General features: G+C 42.3%; 2 protein-coding genes across 5 annotated transcripts in view; both read right to left on the bottom strand.

Annotated features, from left to right (window-relative positions):
* arhgap46a (Rho GTPase activating protein 46a) overlaps nucleotides 1–11,888 on the bottom strand; it is a 40,209-nt gene extending 28,321 nt beyond the window's left edge. For both annotated transcript variants that reach the window (XM_080425245.1, XM_080425246.1), the window contains exon 1: nucleotides 11,745–11,888. In XM_080425245.1, the coding sequence (XP_080281371.1) occupies nucleotides 11,745–11,758 (14 nt within the window). In that variant the 5' untranslated portion in view covers nucleotides 11,759–11,888. The remainder of the gene's footprint in view (nucleotides 1–11,744) is intronic.
* A 922-nt stretch (nucleotides 11,889–12,810) lies between these two features.
* Nucleotides 12,811–18,078, bottom strand: part of sulf2a (sulfatase 2a) — a 49,870-nt gene continuing 44,602 nt past the window's right edge. For all 3 annotated transcript variants that reach the window (XM_080424594.1, XM_080424596.1, XM_080424595.1), the window contains 5 exons: nucleotides 16,784–16,926; nucleotides 16,439–16,547; nucleotides 16,318–16,351; nucleotides 14,823–14,876; nucleotides 12,811–14,450 (listed from right to left, as the gene is read on the bottom strand). In XM_080424594.1, the coding sequence (XP_080280720.1) occupies nucleotides 14,420–14,450; nucleotides 14,823–14,876; nucleotides 16,318–16,351; nucleotides 16,439–16,547; nucleotides 16,784–16,926 (371 nt within the window). In that variant the 3' untranslated portion in view covers nucleotides 12,811–14,419. The remainder of the gene's footprint in view (nucleotides 14,451–14,822; nucleotides 14,877–16,317; nucleotides 16,352–16,438; nucleotides 16,548–16,783; nucleotides 16,927–18,078) is intronic.

The following is an 18,078-nucleotide window of genomic DNA, read 5'->3' as shown; positions in this document are numbered from 1 at the left end:
AATACAAGCTTACCTATTTATCTGCAAAAGCAAGATAAAGACATATCGGTGTGTACACATAATGAGTAAAGACAGAGAGCAGTCTGACTACTCTCAAAGAGGGTTCTTATAGTGAGGCCCCTGTGGGTAGCATCACTGTCTAAGAAGGTGACAACTTTTACATTTATTTAGGTTGAGTCCATGTCCACGGCTTAATTGGCAAGAAGGCCTTCAAATAATAGGGCTTTCAAATGCAGAGGCCCAAGTGGTCAATATACCCACACAAATACACACACAAGCTTTCATTCCATTGCTGCCCCCGGCATTCTAAAGAGGCATTCACACACACACACAGAAAAAAACAGATCTCTCCATGCTGGATTCCTTTCAAGTCATGTGTTTACTGTTACAATATTGTATAAGACAGCGTTACACCTCGGATTATTCACAGCAGTCGTGGCGTGCACTACTGCACACACAGCCGTTCAAATCAAACTGACAGTGCAGCACTGCTACTGCTTCTAACTTTTGCAGTAGAAACACCAAAAGAGGAATAAAACTGGTTCGACATGCGCACTATACCGTATGTAGAAGTGCTAAGGCTGACCTTGTGAGGGCGTAGAGTAGTTGCATAAGGACTTTTCCTTCTGTGTAAATAAACAGCAGTTAGTGCTGGGATCAAGCCCGCTGGGTTTTGTTGACACCAGCAGATAAGCAGGAAGACAGACCGGTGTTCAGGTTCCAAATATTCTGGGAACATCACTTCTGGGAGTACTTACATAAGATGAAAACAGGCGTGTTTTAATGCAGTGTGACATCCTTTATCTACCTTACTTTACTGTGGAAAATCTGTGTGGAGATACTAGAGTAGTTAGTTACCAGTTGTTGTTTTTTAGTTTTTACGTGCAAATTGAGACTGTGATTCACATAATAATTTCAGAATTTCATTGTCAATAACTTTGACATACAAATATTTACTTAATACAACAAATGCTAATGCTTTGTCTGTAGCCCAACTTTTCTATGGGTGGTCATTTGCTCACTGATTCGACAGGGAGACATAAAGTAATGCACAGGTCTCTGATCAGCCACAGCGGTCGGCCCTCTCACTGCAAATGTTCATAAATGGTTTGGAATGCAGTCTGCTCTGCCGTGGCAAAGCTAAAACCCAGTTGAAAGTTTTGATAATGAACTAAAATTGGCTCATTACGCACACGTGGTTGCAGGGCTGGCGAGCACCTGATTTACCTCTAGAGAGCACAATGTAATTAAAGCAGACTCAAGCATGTGGGGTGGGGTGGGGGGGGTGGGGGGGCAGACCACAGAGAGAAGCCCTTTAGAAGAAGAGGTTCCTGTCTCGAGTAGCCTTGCACCAGCACCTCAGCACCTTCAGTAAACACTGGATAGGATGGAGTGCAGAGATGAAAAATAGGACATCAGCTATGTGAGAGGTAAACTAACACCATGTTTAGAAGCGACTGGAAAAAATATTGGCTCAAAGGGCTACTTTACAGATAACTTACCTCGATACTGATTCCCATATAAAGGTTTTTCTCACTATGTCACTATGTTCAATGTGTGTTTTGGGTTCAAATGCTTTGTCTTGATTTGGGATTTCGACAAAACCCTACACATGTATTTAAGTATATTGAGCACTTTAATTACATGTAAGTATTTATATAATTAGCCTATTCCAAACTGAGGTTTTGAGTCACATTTATGTTCCATCTAAAAGTAAATCTTTTAATGGAACTCTATCACAACATTATCCTCGTGCTGACAGTGCTCCAAGGACAATTTCATACACACCATTTTCTTTTTATTTACTGTGGCATGTGCCACTTATAAGCGCACGCACACACATGGGAAGGCAAAGCACGCAAACACACACACACACACAGACAGACAGTGAGTGCACACGCATATGCACTCAAGAGGCAAGCAAGTACACGCATGACGCACACTATAGCAGCAGGCCCTGCCGATTCTATCTTTAATTTTCAGTATTTGCATCACTAACCACTAACCAGCTCAGTGGCCTTGTGGTTAGGGTGTCTGTCTTGAGATTGGGAGGTTGGAGTTCGATTCTCCAACTGGTCATACCAAAGACTATTAAAAAATGCTTGGCACTCAGCATCAATTATTGGATTGGGGGTGAGTCCCTAGAGAGTCATGTCCAGGGAGTGTACTTGTCCTGCCCTATGGGCCACAAGGCTTGCTTAATTATTTGCAACGCATTGGTGTATTTTGCTTCAAGTGGCGCTGTAGAGCAACCCATTGACATGAATGGACAGGGATCTAACATTGTTCCTCAAGTTAATAGCTCAATGAAATAAACTCAAAGGTACCGCTTACTTCACACTGGTGTGTGTGTTTTTTTTTAAAGAGACTCCTAGTAAAAAAAACAAAGGCTACTAATAGCCCCAAAGCTAGTAGCTTTGGTTTGTGGCATAGAGCCCCTATGACTGTTTCATTGTCATTCTGTTACTGATAACACATCTCGCTGCTCTCTAATTTCCTACAGGAGTTTCTGTGTCCCATTTGGGTCAAGGAGACGTTTCAGTGGGCAATGCTTATTCTAGAGTGACTAAAAATAAGGCAAGCCAAATGGTGAAAAAATACTTCTGCAAACATATAACACGCGACTGAGGTCTACTCTGGACCAGAAACAAGAAGCCAAAAACTCACATATGAATGGCTACGCGATACACATATGCACAACTGTAACACACCCACACCCACACAGAAGCTATTCTGTTTCTCCCAGTCCCAGTGTGCCAGAAGTCTCCTTGTGAAGAAGACATAATACTCCATCTATCATCCACAATTTACAGTTAGCTCCAAAAATAACTGCAGATCTGAAAACGGTTTCCCAGAGTGAGGGAAACAACAGCAGTGGCTCATGGAATCTGCCCCATTGTTCTAAACCAACCCCAAAGTGTAAATGGCACTTTCCCAGCAACGGAAAACATAGAGAACTGGACAATGCATTGTCTGGGAATAGAGCAACACACAGCCTTCTGTTATTGTTCAGCTTTGGATTTCAATCAATCTCAAATGCCAGTGAGGCTGTTGATTCCAGAAGAAAGATAAACTACAGGGTAAAAAGTTTTGCTCTGAGTGGCTTAGCTTTTTGACCAGACATGACATGAGTAGCAGCTTTTTATCTGATAATCTCGTCATGGCTCAAGCCCTCCCTAGTGCCCCAATGACACTGTCTGGTGCACAGATAGAGCTCCTTCAGCAATTGAGCCAAATGGAGGCATTATTGCAATCATTTGTCTCTACATTTGGTATGGCGAGACAATAGGGCAGTTAAGCTGCCGTTTGCCATTTAGTGCTCTTGTAAAGTCACCTCTAACCTCTCCTAACAACAGACTATTCTGAGCCGGCCTCTACAGTCTGCAACTGTCCGGGGTGGACCCAGGCATCCTGGCCTTTTCACACAGGGCCTGCCATTCATTTCATCTAAGAAACATTAGCGCTCTGTTCACCAACCACAGCAACAAGTGCCAAAGTATGCCTGGACGGTTTATTTACAGACCTGCTATTTCCTATTTCGAGACATAAAACATCCATTCTTCTCTTACTAGTATTAAAAATGAAATAAAATGTAATTATACTCACCACCTTGCAGGTTTCAAAGAGAAGATTAATTATATTTAAGTAGGCCAGAATCACCCTAAAATCTTTGTCATCCCCAGAAAGACCATTTTCAAAGAATAATTTGCTCTCACTGAGTAACCTGGGGCGTGGACCTCAATATAATAATGTAATATAATACAAGTAGCAGTCTTCCAACGTCAGACTTGTTTGAATATGTATTAGCAACGTACAAAGTCTATTCAGCGTTGCTGCTAGGCAACGCGCTTATCTAAATATTGCAAAACAAGAGCAGAGACATGGACCAACTACTGAGTACGCATGGCAGTAGCACCAGTAGCTGAGCCTGTGACTAACACAAAATGTAACCATAAACCTGGCACAATGTGTGCGTTGTGGACACGGCACGCTCCCCCAGTCCACTGGAGTGGAACAGAGAAATCGTTCTAGAATGTGTCACACCATCAATGGCTCTGCCAGCAGTGAAAAGGATTGTAACAAATAAAAGGGGCTGTGTGTTAGGAGAACAATATCTGGTTACAATTTGAAATAAACACACTGAAGTGGCAACACTGCATTCGGCTGTTAAGGTTATGGAATATAGGCTAACAAAAATGTTGGTGCAAAGTTCACATCAAATTCTGCCATCGTTATTGGTCCCTGGAAGCCTAAACTAAGCCAGTGTCTGTTTGGTACGATGGTAGGTACCCCATCACCAATTTGCAGGGCTGAAAGTCTAGTGGTCTCCCACACCCCACCCACCCAGCCAAGAACAATCTAAGGGAGAGGCGAGAGTGCACGTTTCAGATGACAGAAAAAAAATACAAAAAAAAACATGCACCTGTCATACATGCATTCTTATGCACTTTTGTTTAACAGCTCTTGTTCCAAGGGCCAGGGGGTCACACGACCCCAATGCACAATTTGTTTGTGTGGTGGGTGAGTGTGTTGTATATGATGTAACACCTAAAAGAGAACAAACTCAACAGGTGAGCACTGCAGAGTCTAGTTACAAAGTAATTGACCTCTGACAGTCCACTTGCTATACATACTACAAACTGCGGCACTTACCATAAAGTTATGCGGGTGTTATAGAACACTGAACACTTCTTATCTTAACCTGCTTCTTAAATCAGGCCCAGAGAGCTGCCTGCCTCCTTTAAACTTCTAAGCCTGTTTGGAATAGCTATAACTTTGTTTGTAATGTCACTGACTGCACTGTAATGCTAAATACCCTGAACATGTCTTCCTCTAGATAATTACGGTGTTGATACTACAGTGTTGAGTCAGAGGATGTATCTTTCAGGCATGGGGTTACCTATGGGCAACATTAGTCACAGAAATCATGATGGAAAAGGTCTGAAGATATTATCCACTTTCCTAGTCTACACCAAGGATCTAATAATAATTAGACAGCCATCACAATTTCCAAAATTGCCTTTATATATGCGTTTTCACAGCCCCAACACTGATCTGTGTGTTTCTGAAATGGACTGGTGTTTGGGGGGGGGGGGGGGGGTGCAATTAAAACTACAACCTTTACTTCATGGTTTTAGCCAATACCCTTGGTGGCTGTGAGGTAATGGTGCCCAACTGCCCATAGGCCGTATGGGCATGGGTGGTCGCATAGCAGTTGTAGAAAAACAGAGTAAATAGAATATAGAGGGATATATCATAATTGCTTTTAATGACGGTTAATGACCAATAATGAGCTGAACTACACCTGTCCAAGTACCTGCCTGTTCACTCTTTCAACAGGTTGTTATACTCTATTATCCACCCTTCCTGTCCTCGTTGACTCCCCCCACCCAGCAGTTGTCAGTGTCCATTCCTCACATGTCCTCCGCTGACATTGGGAAACGGGTGCGGGGGTCGTTTTTCACCAGGGCTAAGTCAGGCATGATAGAGCAGGTCTTATGTGATCTGACCAAAAGGCTTGGGTACAGACAGACAGGCAGGCAGGAGAGGCAGAGTGCCAAAGGCAGGGAAGAGAGACAGAGAGAAACAGCCGAGAGGAGGCCACATGCCTGGCAGAGAGAACGAGGCCATGGCAGGACGATAAAGAAGAACAGAGGGACAGACTCTTTCTGTTCATCTCCATAAGCTCAGATCTGCTTGGCCAGCATGCACAGATGTCTAACTAACCTCATGTACATAGATGCTACTTTTTGCACATACATACACGCTACCTTGTTTTTATGCTATATGACTACGTATAAACTGATTTATTTTAATTTTCACCCGTTTCTTTCCTGTATTTGTCTCCTTGCTCTCACTTTCGCTGCTCCCCCTTTTCCTGAAAACTACAAATGATGGAGCTCAGCTTGCACAAAAAAAAAATTCACCCACTTCTTTACACCTGTAAACCTGTGATGTAACAATAAAATGGATTATTTGAACCATCAAAGAAAGTCCAACCTGATGCTCCTTACACTGAAATAATGAAGTAATCTGGCCATGTACCGTATCATTGTGTGAACATAACAGTATCAATAACAGTCCTGAGCCACTTAACTGTCAGTGTGCAAACCTAAAACTCTGGGAACTCGATGGTCCGGTTTGGCCTTTGTGCTATAAGGTGTGCCAAAGTTGGGGTCTATTAACACAAAATCAGTGCACAAAGTGGACAGTGGACATTCCACAACCTGCTGATTTGTTCCACACAGCACAATGTGCAGTTGTCACTTGCCATCACAGTATATACAAAGGAATATTCTCTCCTTCCTGTAAAGGACAAAGACATTTGGGCAACAGATAACGGACAACTTAGTTCAGATATTTACATACTACACCATATCTGGAAAACAATATCGGTTGCTTTTTTATATAATTGTATGGCAATAAGTTCTTAAAAGCAGAGCTTGGGTGAGTTTACCAAAGAGGATCTTTTTCCACTCCTGACATCACAGACTTGAGAATGGGAAATGTTGGGGCGGGCAGATTGTGTTGTTCAAACACCAATTTTTTTATTGATTGATTACGTATAAAAATGCCAAATTAAAACATATACAGTTTTTTCACATTATTTGAATTTCCAGTGATTAAAATGTGTTATGTGCTCTAACAGGTTGACCATGTTCCAATGAAGTGAGTTAAGAATTCAGAAAAATATTGCAATTTTTTTGTATTACATAACTTGATGGGGTCTCCAAGAATGGCAAAAGAGTTACCTAGCCAAAAGGCTCACAGTACAATCAAGACTAACTCAATATGCATTACAAAGCAGGTGAAGTGCATCCTTTGTAAATGTCTGTGATGGCGAAGAACAATGGACGCCTTTGTCAGATCAACAGGCAGACTTCATTCAACGAGAACTCTCTTCTGCCTTCCCACATAGTTCGCCAACCAATCACTGAAGCGGGGGGAGGAGCTTGGGACATCAGGGGGGTGCGCGTGGTGACCTGCCTCAGCAGCTGCCCTAATCCAGAACTAGAGACAGTTTCCCCCTCTCTTGGCTCTGGATTAGACCGGATCTCAGGGTTGTTCCGGCAATGTCAGCATGTACAGTCTTTCCCAAGCAGATTTCCAATGAGCAATATTACAATGCCAGGATGACTGCTCAATGGTCACGTTTAACTCAATGCTCAATGTTTATCCTCATGGCAACAAACTGTTTCTTCATAAGGTGTGTGAAATCATGGCCTCTACCTCATGAATGACTTTCAGTAGAAACAGTTTTGTTCAGTACTGAAGGAACACCACTTCAGATATCCTATTCTTTGCACTCTGCCTACAAGCTAATCTCAGAGAAGAAGCAATGCCCTGTGGTCTCTGTATGGCGACGATTGTCTTGACCCCCCCCCCCACACACACACACGCACACTATGCAGCAGTATTCAGTGGCAATGCTGGAAACTTCCGGCCCCCTCATTGCTCCACGTAGAACAGTCTGTGTTTGTCTGAGACGAGAGGCAGCAAACAGACTGAGCACTCAATAAATCCCCTTTTTATAGAGTTCGACTCCGGCCAACAGTGGCATGTCCATCCCTGCTAAAAAATCCTACAGCACATAGGCCGTTTCCAGGTCAGATAAGCCTTCAGTTGAGAGGGACAGCATGTGCAGGATACAAGAGGACATGTTTACTGCGTAAAAGGAAGCCTCTCTCTGGCCACACAGCGCACCAGCTGTCAGGAATTGGGAACAATGGGGTCACTTGTCCAAACAAGAGAAACAGATGAACTGATTAAGGGTGAATTGTGATTAACAGTCCATAATGTACATTGTCCAATCTACCTCGTCAGATCATTTAGGGTCAAAAGGACATTTTCTGCAGTAGTGTTTAATAAACACTGTGTCACTGACTCGCTGCCTGGACACTGGGCTCGACCATCTGCTTTTTTATTTTATTGACCCGTTCAACTGTGACCAGTGGCTGTCTGCATCTTCATTTTTGAGTTGGGAGCACCACCACCGGCATCCCCCACCCCCTGCTGACAAGACAAATGAGGCCAAAAGTCTCAAGCCAGGGCAGAGTACAGGGTGAGCAGGGAGGTCAGGAGGAGGTCCGTTTAAGGAGACCCGCAGGAAAGAAACATCTTGATTGTCCCCTAGAGGAAACAAGGCTGCTGATGATGGCAATTCCACAAGGGTTTGGAAATCCATAGATACCACCTTATGAAGATGTTAACTGTGGACGTGGGGCCAGGGTATAGGAAAATTACCACCAGCCACAATCCATTTTGGTTTGAAATCATTTCGGTTGGAAAAATCCCTTTCCTGGATAGGGCTGAGGGGAAGGGTGTACTACTAATCATTGTGTGTATTCCTGCACTGCCTGCATCGAGTGACCTCGGTACATAGAAACACTGTACATACAAACAAACAGAGCAACTACCTTTAAACACTTTTGAAAAACAGCTGCTATTTGCGCACAACTTTTCAAAAGCTTATCAAGCTAACCTTTCCTATGTGAATAAATAGGCTAACTATTTCTGACAGCAAATGCACAATTCTTATGGTTTTGTAAGTTAGATTTCCCTCAGTTGCAATGTAACAGTTGCAATGTAACATGATGTGTACACATCATTTCTATTCCCTTTTAATTGTACATACATTCTTTTCTTTTGATTGTATTGTTCCACTTTTGCTTTGGCAATGTAAACATATGTTTTCTCATGCCAATAAAGCCCTTTGAATTGAATTGTGTGTGTGGGGGGGGGGGGGGGCTTCACAGTGCAGAGACAGATTAACATTGTGTTAATTACAACAGACTGCAGCGGAGGTGTCAAAATGGGTCATTGGTTCAGCATGCTGATATCCCCTGACACCTCTCTGGAATTCAGGCCTTAAAACCAGCCTTTTCAAAAACGATCATGGATGACTCAGACATACCCAACCAGCCAACACTAGAAGGTTACAATGTGAAGATAACACTGTGGCAGCACTACTGTGAGCAATGATCAGAACACTTAAAATCAGGTTAGAACCAAGTGCAGGTCAAGAAGTTAAGCTAGGCCGTTATCCGCTATGCAAGGGGGATTTCAAATGTCAGAGGTTGGATGACAGCATAGCGGACAAATGTGGTTGGACAAATCACGTAGATGCCCTATGTCATCTTTGTGGTAAGCCTTGAGACAATAACAGTGATCTACAGGGGTGTGATCAGGATTACAGTAAATGGCATGATGGAATAATGGACGAGAAGCTCGAAAACAGGATGCAAAGTGGTGTGCCGTGCCGAAAACTACTCAAACAGTGGAAAAGAAAGGCTGAAATCTCCATCCATAGATCTTTTGTCGTAGTTTCAACCCATCACAAACCTGAGGGAGTGATTGGTACAAGGGCACGAGGTACAAAATCACACTTCCTCTCAATGGACCAATCAAAAGGGCCTTGAAAGCCATGTCCTGCCTTTGCACCGTCATTGTCAAAAACTGACTTCAAACCAGGATAACCTTGCCTGGGGAATGCAGTGTTTTGTTCCCTTTTGTTCAGTCTACCATTGTGAGCCAGTAGAGTAAACAGTAGGACAACGTCCTATTGTCAGGTTTCTTCTGAGCTCACACAGACATCCCAGTCTAAACTAAGAAAAATAACTTGAGGCAGTCAGGATAATGAAATTGACTAAATTTAGGCTGGTAAAACAAGGATGCAGTGTCCACCTTAGCGCTGGTAATTTCTGATACTGTTTAACTTCTGAATAGTTGAGCCTCATAGCTCATACATTTTGTCTTCTTGCTTGTCTCATTCGATTGGAAAATGTTTGGAGTCAACACATAGAATTTATGATAGTACACTGCCGTAGCACTCAACTAAACCAGTGAATGCATGGGGTGTGCCGGACCCGGCGGTAGCTGACTGGATATAGTGTGTCGACCACATAATAGCAACGTCCCTGGTTCAATCCCAACTTGTGTTTCATGTCTTTCTTTCCCTTTCCCTGCCCTAGCTTCTCGTCTCTTTACTACTATCCTAATTAAGCAACAACAGCAAAAGTAATGTTAACAATGAACGCAACATTTGCAGAATCCAACACCAAACAGATGCTGGTGCCACCACCCATGAGGTATTGTATTGTATTGGACCTCATGGGTGGTGCCGTGGTGGCACCAGCTCCTAGGAGAGAGGTAGAAAACTGCTGCACCCAGGAAGTCAGGTTGGTTTGATGTGTCAACAGAACTGCTTAAAGTTTAAGACACATAATAAATGACTTCTGGCCAGCTTGCTTACCAGTGTAGACATGCTGACATGGTGTAGTTGCACCAGATAACATAAGAATCTATAAAAGAATTCTGAAGCCTTGAATTTCAACTGTAAAGGCTAGTGAAATCAAACTAGTAGTCGTGAATTGTGTGTAGGCTATTGTATTGTGTTAGTATTGTTGTTATGGATAAAAAAGAAAACAGTAAGGAGCCAAAACTAGCCTTTCCTTACATTTATAATAGCTTTAAATTCAGTGTGAGCTAAACAAACCCATCTGCCTCCAGATGAAAGCAATGTGTGTGTGATTCAACTCACATCTGCAGACCAAATATATGGTGAATATCAACATAATAAAGTCAACCAAAACCTAGTGATCTCAGTTAGGTTTCCACCAGTAAAATGGGTGCAACAAATGGGCAATGGAACATTTGTCTAGTTCCGTCTAGGGGGTTATTTATTGGTCTCTAAACCACAGCAAAGAGTTAACTGAGCCAATTTGTGGACTAGTTTAAAAAGAATCAAGAGGAAGAGGATAATTATAGGAAAAACCAATACGCAAGCTTTATCTTCCCAAGTACAGTATGGTTGAAACATTCTGACTGCATTTTCAGTGTGAAACTTCTCCGAACAGCAACAAGCTAAAAGATATATTGGCAAGTGTGATGTTTGTGGATTAATTTAGGTATAGGACTCACTTCAATGTGTTTAAGGTAAAACAGAAACAAAAAACGTCAATTTATTACAAATAAACAATCCTAAAACGCATGCAAATAGAGTCCAGTCACATGTTTTACTTAAGTAAAAGTATCAATACTGCAATGTAGAAATACTGTTACAAGTAAAATTCCAGTATTCAAAATGTACTTGAGTAAAAGTATTGGCAACAAAATATACTTAAAGTATCAAAAGTACAAGCACTCATTGTGCAGAATGTCCCATTTCACAAGTTAAAAATATATACAAATCTTTTGAAAATAGCAGATCTACAAGCTCACAATGCGTTGCATAGCGACGCATTGTGAGCTTGTAGATCGTCTATTTTCAAATGCCCCAAAATATATATATATAGTGGTAATGTACGTTTTGTGATTATCTAAATCTGCCAAGTAACTTGTAACTAAAGCTGTCAAATAATTGTAGTGGAGTAAAAGTACAATATTTTCCTAGACATAGTGGAGTAGAACTAGAAGTAGCCTAAAAAGTATTGAAAATTGGGAATACTGAAGAAAGTAAAAATACCTCAACATTTTACAGTACAGTACTTGTAAATGTACTTAGTTACTTTACACCACTGCAACTATACCAGTTTTAAACAATGTAACTGTCCATTCAGTGACATGGACTTATTCACCGAACACATGCACATTAACACACACACTCACACACACATCCATGGCTACGCTCCACCAAAATGCTTGCGGGACGGCGGGTAACTAACGCCAAAGTAACACTGTTATAAACTTTGTGCAGTGAATAAATCAAGTTTCAAACTATTTGGACGTGGATAATGAAAGCTTACCTTGTCCCGGCCATTTCCGTCACATTGTAAGGTAAAGGGTGAATAAAAGAAATAAAGCCTTTTCGTCTGGTGGTTGTTTTTGTCTCTCAAGTTGTAGATGAGTAGAAAGAAAGCAGGCTGAGCCTGAGTTCGTGTGAACAGGAGACACTTCTCACTAGTGAATCCGATATGGAGTCTCCGCCTCTGCACGTGAGTCATAGGACGGCCCGGGACTGGATGGGGGGTCACCCCCCTTCCCCCCTCCCCCCAAACCGACAGTGGGCTGCTCTACACCCCCCCCCCCCGCCCCAAATCCAGGGTTGCCATGTCGGCTTATTATAAGCGACTTTGGACTTGTTTTTCTGTAAAGCTGTATGTTGGTTGAGGCTTGCGTTTTTTTTGGGGCTTGTTTCTTAAGTGAAGTTGCTTATTTGGGCTTGCTTCCAAAAAGTTTAAAAATTACTATTTAAACCAGTGGTTCTCAAATGTTTCCATGTCATGGACCCCCACATTAACATGTATTTGTCCCTAAATCCCATATGAAAATGTTATGTGCCAGGGAGCCCCGCCGCATACCAGATTTGTGTTCTTGGAATGTTTCAAAAAAATATTCACCTTTTATTTCAAGATTTTTTAGAAAATAGCAGATCTACAAGCTCACAACGCGTCCCATCTAAAGCGCTCATGTGACCTAAGTTGCTTCTTCATAGTTGCGTGTTTCTCTCGCAAAACCTGGCAACACTGCCCAAATCCCCCACACACTCTCCCACTAGCCGGTGTTGCAGACAGGCCAGTCTAGCCTACTCCAGGCTCAGATTACGTTTTTTTGGGGGGGGGGGTTTTGGATTGGTATATATACTAGTAATTTTTTTTCAAGGGGGAAAAACAAGTCATTTAATAAAAGAATAAACTGTCCATTGTCTGTTTCCAAATCCCATCTACAGATGGTCCCAAGTGAAGTTCAGGGTCCAACAACATGTAGCTAGACTAGAGGGCAGCCTAGGGAGATTTGAATGCAGACAGAGACACCTACTGGAATGCAAGTAGACTATCATGCCATTTCAGAACAAATGCAACCATCATCATGTAATGGCCAAACAACACTTTATTCACAATTACGATAAACACTCAAATCTATAGAAGTTTCGGGGAAAAAATAGAAATAAAAAATCATAGAAGCTAACAAAGGCAATATGCTAAAATGTCACATCGATAATTACATTTGTTGTGCTGTTCCATCTTCTGCACAGTATACATCCATTCATTTTTATAGGGACCTATCTTTTCACAGTGAACATTTTAAGTGCTTTCCCAATGTAAGGAAGTGTTTATACTAAAGCCAGTACACCTTTTATCAAACGTCTCTAAAGAAGGTAAAGGACAACCATACAAAATATGAGCAATGAAATTTCTCAAGCTATGTTTCTACCTAAAATGTCATTTTAATCAACCCATATCATACAAGAGATGTGCCTCTTAAGTATTATAAAAAATATTGTAAACATTTATATTAATTGCACAACATACATTCAAATACATACTGTACTGTACAGCAAGTTTTTATTTCAGTATTGTTATCTTATAGCACCATATGTATAGCAAGCTGAACAAACTATTTAGAACCTCTACAGTGTGGCGTTGACAATACAAACAAATAAAAGGGAATACACTAAAGAAGCACTCAGAGGTTTGTATTGTGCCATAGATGGGATAGTGGTTAGTGTAGACCTTTTAAAGGTGTGGCTGACATGGCATGGCGAAGCTAAGGGCAATCAGTAGGGTAGGCAAAATGTTGTGACCTCACCTCTTATTAACAGAGAAGGGGTGATGGTGTTGCATCAATGACATTCATCAACATTAAGATTAGCTATAATACAAAACAAAATTCAAATATCCATCATTGAGTCCAGACCACTTTACATGTGCACAGACATATCGATGAACATTGAGCAAGGATTTCAGAAATCACATTCCTATTAAGGGCTAACAATTGCAGCTAACCAATATGTGGCAAATAAGACAGTAATTGATACCCAGAATATCAGTGTGTAGCAGCAGAGTGGATGTCTAAAGCCTAATTTATACTTCATCTCAAAACTGAGTCGTTTGCTAAAAAGAAGAGATTTTCAAGCTGACGACACAATCCTTGACGAAGTATAAATTAGGCTTAGTAAAGCCTCATGTGTATTGGTGCTTCGGTTTCCACCTATTTCCACATGACATGAAAGGAAGCCAATTAAAGCCAATATACAGTATACAGTATACTACAGTATAATCTACATGTAGTACTGCGAAAATGAATGTCTGCTTGTGTACACCAAAACAGCCCCACTTCAAACACAGCATCCACAGGGCGATACGGGTCCTGAGTTTTGCTGGGGTGTGATGGGAGATGTGATTATGTAAGAGTGTGAATGTGTGAGAGAGAAATAAGAGTCTTGGGGAGTGAGCAAAGTTTCCTGTTGATCTCAGCTTTTCTCCCGGTGAGGTGGTGATCGGAGCGTTAGCTGGTCGGTGCCAGCGGGCTCTCTCAGAAAACCCTCAAACCCAAAAAGACAATAAAATAGTATCTCGGTTACATTCCAGCGATGTCTGTACAAGGTCCTTGGGTTCTCCCGAACCCCCCCTCTCTCCTCCACCTCCTCTTACTCCTTTGCCGGAGGGACCCGAAGTGGTGGGTTGTGGTAGACAGGTGGTTAACCGACCCACCCTTCCCAAATCTGTCCTCTGTGGGGGAAGGAAAACAAATATTGTGTCATTTGAGGTGTTCACTGGAAACCATGGCTCCAGGTGTTGTCTGTTCCTAGCAGCAGCAGTGAGAGAGACACACTGACAAATAAAGACTGACGACATATTTCAAGACAATTGACTAGTGTGTGTGCAGGGCTTCAGCATTGCAAACGCAGATACAATAGATAGTTGCGTGGAGGAGCACAAAGACTTAATGGCGAGAGAGGGAGAGATGGTGAGGGATCGGTGGGGAGGAGGTTGGGTTATGGAGAGCGTGCTGCCGGGCCATCTGACCAAGCATAGGATTGAGGTTGTGGATGGGGGAACTTGGCTGAATATGAGGGAACAGATGGGTTATGACAAACTCACAGCGATTTGGAGGAGGGCCTCTTCACTTTTGGCCTCTTTCGACGATGAACTGGCCTGAAGCATGCACAGCACGTTACACACGCGCATGGGCAGACGCATGTGCATGGAGACACGTACACAGGTACGTATATGCACACACACAGAAACATACAAACACACACACACACGCACATGTGCATATCACACATGCGGGCACACACACGCACACGCACACACACACACACACACACACACACACACACACACACACACACACACACACACACACACACACACAGCAGAGACGAGCAATTAGGCTTCATTACAAAAAAGGGAATAGCAGAAGCTGAAAGCAGCCTTGCATTTTGGCGCTCACTGGCATCCTCATGCTTAAAGCGTCGGATAAACCTTGGGTTGTGTTGCAACCTGCTTCTGTGCTCTATGATCTATAATCCAGAAATGTGATTCTATTCAGTCTCATTGTATGGTGAAACAGGTCTCCAAATCATAATTTTAGCAAATAAACGAGCAGAAATTTAAGTCCATTCCACCAATTTATATATATATATAAAAAAAGAAACTTAATTGAAATGGCTTTATTCATGTTATATTACCCATGACCCATCTAGTGTAACAAAACATGATACGTCTACATCAGTGTAACATGATTGCCACATACAGCCAGCAAGTGAAATAGGCAAAACTATTGCACCAGAATTTGATTGGGTTTGTTGCAAAAGTGTTATTTTGAGACATTCTTCACCATGCAATGAGAATGAATAGAATCACTACTTCCCGACCCCCACTCACAGAGCACAAAGACAACAGATAAAGATGATCAACGCCCACTGCTCTTAATAGTTAGGATCAGTAAATGCAGATTTCACATGTGGCAATCATGTTACATCAGTGTAACATGATTGCCACATACAGCCAGCAAGTGAAATAGGCAAAACTATTGCACCAGAATTTGATTGGGTTTGTTGCAAAAGTGTTATTTTGAGACATTCTTCACCATGCAATGAGAATGAATAGAATCACTACTTCCGGACCCCCGCTCACAGAGCACAAAGACAACAGATGATCAACGCCCACTGCTCTTAATAGTTAGGATCAGTAAATGCAGATTTCACATGTGACAAATTTCACATGTGCAAATGTACAGTGACAAATACCCCAAGAAAGTTAAAAGAAAAGAAAACATTTACTACCATAGCCATTTTGCAATACAACCCAAGGTTCTGAGAAAGTTCTAACATCGCTTTAACACTTTGATCACAGTATTAGGAACCCATGGCAATTCAGTACAATTCAGTACAAACATTAAAGAGGTTCAGTTTCACCAGACTATCCCTGTATTTTATTCCTTTGACTCCCCAAATGACTCTCAGCAGCCGGAAACATGACCAAAGAGCATCTAGGGAGGCTGTAAACTCTGAGTTCACATTGTAACGTGAATACCATCTGTGGCATTTGGAAAAGTAATCAGCTATGGGCAAGGGGAAGATGAGAATACCTGTAGTCGCTGAAGGAGTTTCGCTCTTTTCCTCCTGAAAAACAGATATGGTATTAATACACAATACACAAACTAATACAATACAATACAAAGTATGTATTGTTGAGTCTTGCTGACTCACCCTTCTCTGGGTTGCACTGTTTATGTCCCTTGCAGCTCCGCAGTTCCATAAGCTGTTGGTGCATTGCATTCAGAGCGTCGCGGTCCAGTGTGCTGACGCCATTTATCAGCTACAAGCACAGCAAGGACAATATTTTCAGTAAGAGTTTTGCCAAACATGACTATAAAGAGGATTTACTGGAGTCGCCACAGGAAACTCCATACCCCCTGTGTTGGAGATTACGGAAATACCATATGAATCATGTTATGATATCCTGCTGCAGAACTCATGGAAACTCTGGCACTGGTGATGTACGTGTCTGTGTGTACATATGTGCATGTGTGTTCCTGTGCACAGATTACATACCTGATACGGGTCAGTATTGAGGTCAAAATACTCCAGGAAACCAGTAGCAAACTCGCAGAAAACAAAGTTGTGCGTGTCATTGATGGTCCTCAGGCACCAGTAAGTGTTGTTGTTGGCACTGGTGCATGCACAGAACGGACCCACTGACGAGGACAGGGACAGACAGGGACGTGTAGAGCCATAGAGGGAAGGAAGGGCGAGGAATGGGAGAAAACAAAACAAAACAATATATATTACTAAAACACTGTGTGTGCGTGCGTGCGTGCGTGCGTGCGTGTGTCGGTATGTGTGTGTGTGTGTGTACCGGTATGTGTGTGTGTGTGTGTGTGTGTGTGTGTGTGTGTGTGTGTGTGTGTGTGTGTGTGTGTGTGTGTGTGTGTGTGTGTGTGTGTGTGTGTGTGTGTGTGTGTGTGTACCGGTATGTGTGTGTGTATATAGTATACATCAGTATATGCCCATATATGGGCATGCCCCCTTTTGTGCCCATATATGGAGCTGACTGATTTGTTGTACAGTCTGTCTGTGTCCCTTTTGTGCCCATACTGTATATGGAGATATCTGTATCTAGTCTGTCTACCTGTATCCCTTTATGCCCATATATGGAGATCTCTGTATCTGTCAGTTCTTGTCCCTTTTATGCCCATATATGGAGATCCTTGATGTCATCAGTATATGCCGATATAATGTTGGCATGCCCATATTTAGGCATATGGATCGACGGTTCTGGACAACCGCATATCCGAACGACTCGACGGCGGGCACCTCGAGTCCTTGCTGATGTGCGAGCCGAGTTTGAAGTAGGTCGGTCCCATATATGCACATGACCATAATATGGCCCAGATGTATTATATGGGCATAGATAGAGGTCGAATCTGTGGCTCTGGACAACCAAATCTCCATATATGCCTATATATGGGCAAATCGGATTTGTTAATGGTTATGTCTGAGTCATAGTGACATGCCTATATATATATGGGCGCATCGGGTTTGTCTATGGTTATGTCCGAGTCATAGTGACGTGGCCTTGGTCCTAACTATCTATGGGCGTATCGGGTTTGTTTATGGTTATGTCTGAGTCATAGTGACGTGCCCTTGGTCCGTCCGCTCGCCGGCCCTCCCAGTAGCCAATATGAATATAGGATATATATTTATATACAGTACACAGTATATATATATATACTGTATATATACATACTTTATATATATACATTGTATACCCATGCAATTGTAATTGTATGGGTGAAAAAGGTTCTCTACCTCCCTCTCTTACTCTCTCTTTCTCCCTCTCCTTCCCT

The sequence above is a fragment of the Gymnoscopelus braueri genome, assembly GCF_963280865.1.
Source record: "Gymnoscopelus braueri genome assembly, chromosome: 3".
Lineage (NCBI taxonomy): Eukaryota > Metazoa > Chordata > Actinopteri > Myctophiformes > Myctophidae > Gymnoscopelus > Gymnoscopelus braueri.
This window is presented reverse-complemented; position numbering and strand designations above follow the sequence as displayed.